Source organism: Oncorhynchus keta, unplaced genomic scaffold (genome assembly GCF_023373465.1).
Source record: "Oncorhynchus keta strain PuntledgeMale-10-30-2019 unplaced genomic scaffold, Oket_V2 Un_contig_9580_pilon_pilon, whole genome shotgun sequence".
Classification (NCBI taxonomy): domain Eukaryota; kingdom Metazoa; phylum Chordata; class Actinopteri; order Salmoniformes; family Salmonidae; genus Oncorhynchus; species Oncorhynchus keta.
The window spans coordinates 134,795-145,000 of record NW_026290602.1 but is presented as its reverse complement, the minus strand read 5'-3'; the positions used below and the strand labels follow the sequence as shown (position 1 = coordinate 145,000).

The 10,206-nt window shown below is 44.9% G+C and overlaps 1 protein-coding gene across 1 annotated transcript in view; it reads right to left on the bottom strand.

Moving 5' to 3' along the window:
• The window catches only part of LOC127927141 (cell migration-inducing and hyaluronan-binding protein-like), a 157,403-nt gene that overhangs the window by 68,668 nt on the left and 78,529 nt on the right, over window positions 1-10,206 (bottom strand). The window contains 1 exon segment of the mRNA XM_052512933.1: window positions 7,875-8,039. Within this exon segment, the coding sequence (XP_052368893.1) occupies window positions 7,875-7,926 (52 nt within the window). The 5' untranslated portion in view covers window positions 7,927-8,039.

Sequence of the window (10,206 nt, the reverse complement as noted above, 5' to 3'; positions counted from 1 at the left end):
ACACGTGGTTAGCAGATGTTATTGGTCACATACACGTGGTTAGCAGATGTTATTGGTCACATACACGTGATTAGCAGATGTTATTGGTCACATACACGTGGTTAGCAGATGTTATTGGTCACATACACGTGGTTAGCAGATGTTATTGGTCACATACACGTGGTTAGCAGATGTTATTGGTCACATACACGTGATTAGCAGATGTTATTGGTCACATACACGTGGTTAGCAGATGTTATTGGTCACATACACGTGATTAGCAGATGTTATTGGTCACATACACGTGATTAGCAGATGTTATTGGTCACATACACGTGGTTAGCAGATGTTATTGGTCACATACACGTGGTTAGCAGATGTTATTGGTCACATACACGTGATTAGCAGATGTTATTGGTCACATACACGTGGTTAGCAGATGTTATTGGTCACATACACGTGGTTAGCAGATGTTATTGGTCACATACACGTGATTAGCAGATGTTATTGGTCACATACACGTGGTTAGCAGATGTTATTGGTCACATACACGTGATTAGCAGATGTTATTGGTCACATACACGTGGTTAGCAGATGTTATTGGTCACATACACGTGGTTAGCAGATGTTATTGGTCACATACACGTGGTTAGCAGATGTTATTGGTCACATACACGTGGTTAGCAGATGTTATTGGTCACATACACGTGTTTAGCAGATGTTATTGGTCACATACACGTGATTAGCAGATGTTATTGGTCACATACATGTTAGGATTTAGGTCAGAGATGTTATTGGTCACATACACGTGATTAGCAGATGTTATTGGTCACATACACGTGGTGTTATTGGTCACATACACGTGGTTAGCAGATGTTATTGGTCACATACACGTGATTAGCAGATGTTATTGGTCACATACACGTGGTTAGCAGATGTTATTGGTCACATACACGTGATTAGCAGATGTTATTGGTCACATACACGTGGTTAGCAGATGTTATTGGTCACATACACGTGGTTAGCAGATGTTATTGGTCACATACACGTGTTCAGCAGATGTTATTGGTCACATACACGTGGTTAGCAGATGTTATTGGTCACATACACGTGATTAGCAGATGTTATTGGTCACATACACGTGATTAGCAGATGTTATTGGTCACATACACGTGTTCAGCAGATGTTATTGGTCACATACACGTGTTCAGCAGATGTTATTGGTCACATACACGTGTTTAGCAGATGTTATTGGTCACATACACGTGGTTAGCAGATGTTATTGGTCACATACACGTGTTCAGCAGATGTTATTGGTCACATACACGTGTTCAGCAGATGTTATTGGTCACATACACGTGGTTAGCAGATGTTATTGGTCACATACACGTGGTTAGCAGATGTTATTGGTCACATACACGTGGTTAGCAGATGTTATTGGTCACATACACGTGGTTAGCAGATGTTATTGGTCACATAAACGTGGTTAGCAGATGTTATTGGTCACATACACGTGTTCAGCAGATGTTATTGGTCACATAAACGTGGTTAGCAGATGTTATTGGTCACATACACGTGGTTAGCAGATGTTTTTGGTCACATACACGTGGTTAGCAGATGTTATTGGTCACATACACGTGGTTAGCAAATGTTATTGGTCACATACACGTGTTCAGCAGATGTTATTGGTCACATACACGTGGTTAGCAGATGTTATTGGTCACATAAACGTGGTTAGCAGATGTTATTGGTCACATACACGTGTTCAGCAGATGTTATTGGTCACATAAACGTGGTTAGCAGATGTTATTGGTCACATACACGTGTTTAGCAGATGTTATTGGTCACATACACGTGTTTAGCAGATGTTATTGGTCACATACACGTGTTCAGCAGATGTTATTGGTCACATACACGTGGTTAGCAGATGTTATTGGTCACATACACGTGGTTAGCAGATGTTATTGGTCACATACACGTGGTTAGCAGATGTTATTGGTCACATAAACGTGGTTAGCAGATGTTACTCAGCTGCAGCAAAATGCTTGTGTTTCTAGTTCCAACACTGCAGTAATATCTAACCAGTAATATCTAACAGTGAAACAACATATACTGTAACCAATACACACACATCTAAGTAGGAATGAATTAAGAATATATACATATGGACGAGCGATGTCAGAGCGGCATGTACTAAGATACAGTAGAATAGTATAGAATACAGTATATACATATGAGATGAGTAATGCCAGATATGGAACATTATTAAGTGACTAAGATACAGAATAGTATAGAATACAGTATATACATATGAGATAAGTAAATGCCAGAAATGGAAATATTATCAAACAAGTATGACGTCACAGCGCTTCAAATTAGAATTCTAATTCAAATTCAAATTTTACCAGCAATGATGGTAACATGAGCAGGTAAATTACAGAAAAATAATTCAAAGGAATTGTTTTGATCTTCCCTATGCTAAGTAGACTAAAGATGTAGTTTCAAATGGATTGGGTTTATCACACATTATTCATATACACATTGACACAACAAACATATACCCACATACGTCCTCTCTCCACAACTCTCCCATCATTAACCAGAGTATTTCCTGAGCATTCAGAGTGAACGGATAATAATATAATTCCCAAGGAAGCGAGGCCAAGTCTCGGCGTGCCTGGCAGCGGACGTGGAAACGCTGACCTCTACGCTTTTCAGACTGTTTCATCAAAAACCACAGTGTACCCTGACTGAACTCTGTCCCAAATGACAGACAAACAGACAGACAGACAGACAGACACACACATATGCACACACACACAGACAGACACACACATACACACACAGACAGACACATACACACGCACAGACACAGAGACAGCCACACACACACACACACACAGACAGCCACACACACACACACACAGAGACAGCCACACACACACACACACACACACACACACACACACACACACACACACACACACACACACACACACACACACACACACACACACACACACACACACACACACACACACACACACACACACAGACACACACAGACACACATCCACATACACACACACAAAAGACAGCCACACACACACACACACACACACAGATAGCCACATACACACACACAAAGAAAGCCACATACACACACACACACAGACAGCCACACAGCCACATACACAAGTGCACTGCTTTTGAGCGGAGCCACATAGGGACAGCCACATAAATCTCTGGTCAAACATAGGACTTTATATTTAGGAGGTTTTGAAAGCCAGGAACGATTCAGAAACTAAAACAACACCTCCAGGACCTTCTAATGGATTGGATGCAAGTTCAATAGGAAATTGTGTGTGTGTGTGTGTGTCTGTCTGTCTGTCTGTCTGTCTGTCTGTCTGTCTGTCTGTCTGTCTGTCTGTCTGTCTGTCTGTCTGTCTGTCTGTCTGTCTGTCTGTCTGTCTGTCTGTCTGTCTGTCTGTGTGTGTGTGTGTGTGTGTGTGTGTGTGTGTGTGTGTGTGGCTGTGTGTGTGTGGCTGTGTGGCTGTGTGTGTGTGTGTGTGTCTGTGTGTCTGTGTGTGTCTGTCTGTCTGTCTGTCTGTCTGTCTGTCTGTCTGTCTGTCTGTCTGTCTGTCTGTCTGTCTGTCTGTCTGTCTGTCTGTCTGTCTGTCTGTGTGTGTGTGTGTGTGTGTGTGTGTGTGTGTGTGTGTGTGGCTGTGTGTGTGTGGCTGTCTGTGTGTGTGTGTGTGGGTTAGGGTTATCACGATACCAGTATCAAGATAAAATTATACTTGATTTTCCATGGCCAAACATGAAAACACAAAGCACTTGTAAAATATTGTGTGTTATAGCTTGGAAAATAAACAAATGTGGCTCTGGATGACAACATAATGAAGTTCATTTCCAATAAGACGGTTTCAGTCAAGAGTGGGCTCCCGAGTGGTGCATACTGTAAACAACAACACCCCACAAAGCATACTGTAAACAACAACAACACCCCACAAAGCATAGTGTAAACAACAACACCCCACAAAGCATACTGTAAACAACAACAACACCCCACAAAGCATAGTGTAAACAAAAACACCCCACAAAGCATAGTGTAAACAACAACACCCCACAAAGTATAGTGTAAACAACAACACCCCACAAAGCATAGTGTAAACAACAACAACACCCCACAAAGCATACTGTAAACAACAAAACCCCACAAAGCATACTGTAGCTATTGTCTATTTCTGCCCTCAACCACTTGCTCTCATTCTGTGAATCCCTATGGAAAGGCAGATGAGATGATGCTTTGAAGAAGTTGCCCGTAGGCAGATTTCTAGGATCAGCTTTTCCTCCACGGAGCTTTACCCTAACCATTATGGGGAATATGCTAAACTGAGCTTAGATCAGTGTCTAAGGGGGATCTTCATCTTACTCCATTGGGCTCAACCAGTGGGTAGCAGAGGGTGTTAATATACAACATCATGCATTAATTATAAATATGTATACTATTTTTACAGTAAGTTTGACAATAGCACTGTTTAAAGTCTTTGTCATTATGTTGGAACTTCATGCTGTGTTTTAAGAGCACACTGACACAGAAAGGCATGATGTCGTGTGTGTGTGTGTGTGTGTGTGTGTGTGTGTGTGTGTGTGTGTGTGTGTGTGTGTGTGTGTGTGTGTGTGTGTGTGTGTGTGTGTGTGTGTGTGTGTGTGTGTGTGTGTGTGTGTGTGTGTGTGTGTGTGGCTGTCTGTGTGTGTGTGTGTGTGTGTGTGTGTGTGTGTGTGTGTAAGCATAAGCACATGCCTCCCTCCTACCGTTCATGTTACTTTTCTGCCCTTCAAAGGGTAAGTGGGATTAAGACCCAATCTGGCAACCGGAGGAAGTCAACCTGGCAACCGAAGCTAGGCCTTCATGTTAGTGAATATACAGAGTAGCTTACTGTCAAAAACAAAAACACTATGGTAGGAAACAGCAGAGAGAGAAAGGAAGAGAGCGCGTGAGAGCGTGAGAGAGAAAGAGAGAGAAACATTGCTTTGGCAATGTTTCCCATGCCAATAAAGACCCTTGAATTGAATTGAACATTTAACTGACAGAGAGAGAAGGAAGGAAATGTAGAAATATTTGTTATGTGTCCGTTACTATGAAAAGCTGAGCCATTGGAGTCTAGCCATGGCTTTAGAGGCTGCCCTGCCGCAGACACACACCCCACCCAAACACACACACCCAGACACACACACCCAGACACACACTCACCCAGACACAGAGGGAGAAGGTGGAGAGGGACATCCACTCTCCTTTCCTCACACGTGGCAGACACAGTTATACCTTCAATCGCTCAGACTGACCTACTTCCTCCTCACTCCCTACCTCCATACCGCTCCCACTTTCCCTCTCCTTACCTCTCTTTCAAACCCTCCCCATCCCTCTCATTCCCTTGCTCTTTCCATCTCCCCCCTCTCGCTCTCTCTCCTTCCATTTCACCCCTCCATCATTCTCCCTCTACCTCCTACCCTCTCCTTCTATTACGCTGCCTCCCTCCCCTCCATATTCTCTCTCCCTACATCTCTCTTCCTCCATTCATCTCTCACCATCCATTTATCCTCCTTCATCCCTCTCCATCCTACACAACTACAAAGGTCAAATACCTAAAAATTGTTGTTCTGCAGCTAGTCAGGGCAATGTTCCACTACAGAAAACTCTACCCTCTACCAGGGCAATGTTCCACTACAGGAAACTCTACCCTCTACCAGGGCCATGTTCCACTACAGAAAACTCTACCCTCTACCAGGGCCATGATCCACTACAGGAAACTCTACCCTCTACCAGGGCCATGTTCCACTACAGAAAACTCTACCCTCTACCAGGGCCATGTTCCACTACAGAAAACTCTACCCTCTACCAGGGCCATGTTCCACTACAGAAAACTCTACCCTCTACCAGGGCCATGTTCCACTATAGAAAACTCTACCCTCTACCAGGGCCATGTTCCACTACAGAAAACTCTACTCTCTACCAGGGCCAAGTTCCACTACAGAAAACGCTACCCTCTACCAGGGCCATGTTCCACTACAGAAAACTCTACCCTCTACCAGGGCCATGTTCCACTACAGAAAACTCTACCCTCTACCAGGGCCATGTTCCACTACAGAAAACTCTACCCTCTACCAGGGCCATGTTCCACTATAGAAAACTCTACCCTCTACCAGGGCCATGTTCCACTACAGAAAACTCTACCCTCTACCAGGGCCATGTTCCACTACAGAAAACTCTACCCTCTACCAGGGCCAAGTTCCACTACAGAAAACGCTACCCTCTACCAGGGCCATGTTCCACTACAGAAAACTCTACCCTCTACCAGGGCCATGTTCCACTATAGAAAACTCTACCCTCTACCAGGGCCATGTTCCACTACAGAAAACTCTACCCTCTACCAGGGCCAAGTTCCACTACAGAAAACGCTACCCTCTACCAGGGCCATGTTCCACTACAGAAAACTCTACCCTCTACCAGGGCCATGTTCCACTACAGGAAACTCTACCCTCTACCAGGGCCATGTTCCACTACAGAAAACTCTACCCTCTACCAGGGCCATGTTCCACTACAGAAAACTCTACACCCTACCAGGGCCATGTTCCACTACAGAAAACTCTACCCTCTACCAGGGCCATGTTCCACTACAGAAAACTCTACCCTCTACCAGGGCCATGTTCCACTACAGAAAACTCTACCCTCTACCAGGGCCATGTTCCACTATAGAAAACTCTACCCTCTACCAGGGCCATGATCCACTACAGGAAACTCTACCCTCTACCAGGGCCATGTTCCACTACAGGAAACTCTACCCTCTACCAGGGCCAAGTTCCACTACAGGAAACTCTACCCTCTACCAGGGCCATGTTCCACTACAGGAAACTCTACCCTCTACCAGGGCCATGATCCACTACAGGAAACTCTACCCTCTACCAGGGCCATGTTCCACTACAGGAAACTCTACCCTCTACCAGGGCCAAGTTCCACTACAGGAAACTCTACCCTCTACCAGGGCCATGTTCCACTACAGGAAACTCTACCCTCTACCAGGGCCATGTTCCACTACAGAAAACTCTACCCTCTACCAGGGCCATGTTCCACTACAGAAAACTCTACCCTCTACCAGGGCCAAGTTCCACTACAGGAAACTCTACCAGGGCCATGTTCCACTACAGGAAACTCTACCAGGGCCATGTTCCACTACAGACAACTCTACCCTCTACCAGGGCCATGTTCCACTACAGGAAACTCTACCCTCTACCAGGGCCATGTTCCACTACAGGAAACTCTACCCTCTACCAGGGCCATGATCCACTACAGGAAACTCTACCCTCTACCAGGGCCATGTTCCACTACAGAAAACGCTACCCTCTACCAGGGCCATGTTCCACTACAGGAAACTCTACCCTCTACCAGGGCCATGTTCCACTACAGGAAACTCTACCCTCTACCAGGGCCATGTTCCACTACAGGAAACTCTACCCTCTACCAGGGCCATATTCCACTACAGAAAACTCTACCCTCTACCAGGGCAATGTTCCACTACAGAAAACTCTACCCTCTACCAGGGCAATGTTCCACTACAGGAAACTCTACCCTCTACCAGGGCCATGTTCCACTACAGGAAACTCTACATGGTGGAGGTGGGGCAGTATTCTAACTTCAGATCATAGTCTCATACCTGTAATAACAGCTGAATGACCTGTCCTAAACTCCTAATAGCTGTCATTACACAGTCATAACATTCATAAGAGCTGTAATATCTGCAGTACTGACCTGTCGTAAACCCCTAATACCTCTGTAATACCTGTCATAACACAGTCATAACATTCATAAGAGCTGTAATAACTGCAGTACTGACCTGCCTGTATGATAGGCAGCACAGCCATCAGTAGTGGGACGCACATCTTCATCTCTCAATGAGAAGTATGGATTACTGGCAGAAGAGAAGTTTTCTCCAGAGTGTGCACTTGTAGGGCTTAATGTGGGTTAGCAGGGGCTCACAGGGGGATGAGGCCAAAGGCACCTGCAATAAGAACAGATAAAAGACAGGTAGTGTTAAACCAAGACTTGGCATCGTAACATGTGCAGACACACACACACACACACACACACACACACACACACACACACACACACACACACACACACACACACACACACACACACACACACACACACACACACACACACACACACACACACACACACACACACGTGTATATATGCACACACACATACGTGCACACACGCATACGTGCACACACACACGTATATATGCACACACACATACGTGCACACACACACACACGTACACACACACACGTATATATGCACACACACATACGTGTGCACACACACACATACGTGCACACACACACACATACGTACACACACACACACACGACTGGCGTATAACATTCCATGGTGCCATGCTCTTTACAGTCAAGACTTTTGAGGATTTGAAAACGTTGGTGTTTTAGACTTCAAAGAGTTGGAGGAGAGAAGTTTTCTCCCTATTGCTCTCATCTCTCAGGATCAAAGACTGGCACAGCGACGAACGTAGCATAGCCACTGGGATAATAACAGTTATATCTCCCATCTCTCAGGATCAAAGACTAGCACAGCGACGAACGTAGCATAGCCACTGGGATAATAACAGTTATATCTCCCATCTCTCAGGATCAAAGACTAGCACAGCGACGAACGTAGCATAGCCACTGGGATAATAACAGTTATATCTCCCATCTCTCAGGATCAAAGACTAGCACAGCGACGAACGTAGCATAGCCACTGGGATAATAACAGTTATATCTCCCATCTCTGAGAATCAAAGACTAGCACAGCGACGAACGTAGCATAGCCACTGGGATAATAACAGTTATATCTCCCATCTCTCAGGATCAAAGACTAGCACAGCGACGAACGTAGCATAGCCACTGGGATAATAACAGTTATATCTCCCATCTCTCAGGATCAAAGACTAGCACAGCGACGAACGTAGCATAGCCACTGGGATAATAACAGTTATATCTCCCATCTCTCAGGATCAAAGACTAGCACAGCGACGAACGTAGCATAGCCACTGGGATAATAACAGTTATATCTCCCATCTCTGAGAATCAAAGACTAGCACAGCGACGAACGTAGCATAGCCACTGGGATAATAACAGTTATATCTCCCATCTCTCAGGATCAAAGACTAGCACAGCGACGAACGTAGCATAGCCACTGGGATAATAACAGTTATATCTCCCATCTCTCAGGATCAAAGACTAGCACAGCGACGAACGTAGCATAGCCACTGGGATAATAACAGTTATATGTCCCATCTCTCAGGATCAAAGACTAGCACAGCGACGAACGTAGCATAGCCACTGGGATAATAACAGTTATATCTCCCATCTCTCAGGATCAAAGACTAGCACAGCGACGAACGTAGCATAGCCACTGGGATAATAACAGTTATATGTCCCATCTCTCAGGATCAAAGACTAGCACAGCGACGAACGTAGCATAGCCACTGGGATAATAACAGTTATATCTCCCATCTCTCAGGATCAAAGACTAGCACAGCGACGAACGTAGCATAGCCACTGGGATAATAACAGATATATCTCCCATCTCTCAGGATCAAAGACTAGCACAGCGACGAACGTAGCATAGCCACTGGGATAATAACAGTTATATCTCCCATCTCTCAGGATCAAAGACTAGCACAGCGACGAACGTAGCATAGCCACTGGGATAATAACAGCTATATCTCCCATCTCTCAGGATCAAAGACTAGCACAACGACGAACGTAGCATAGCCACTGGGATAATAACAGTTATATCTCCCATCTCTCAGAATCAAAGACTAGCACAGCGACGAACGTAGCATAGCCACTGGGATAATAACAGTTATATCTCCCATCTCTCAGGATCAAAGACTAGCACAGCGACGAACGTAGCATAGCCACTGGGATAATAACAGTTATATCTCCCATCTCTCAGGATCAAAGACTAGCACAGCAACGAACATAGCATAGCCACTGGGATAATAACAGTTATATCTCCCATCTCTCAGGATCAAAGACGAGCACAGCGACGAACGTAGCATAGCCACTGGGATAATAACAGTTATATCTCCCATCTCTCAGGATCAAAGACTAGCACAGCGACGAACGTAGCATAGCCACTGGGATAATAAC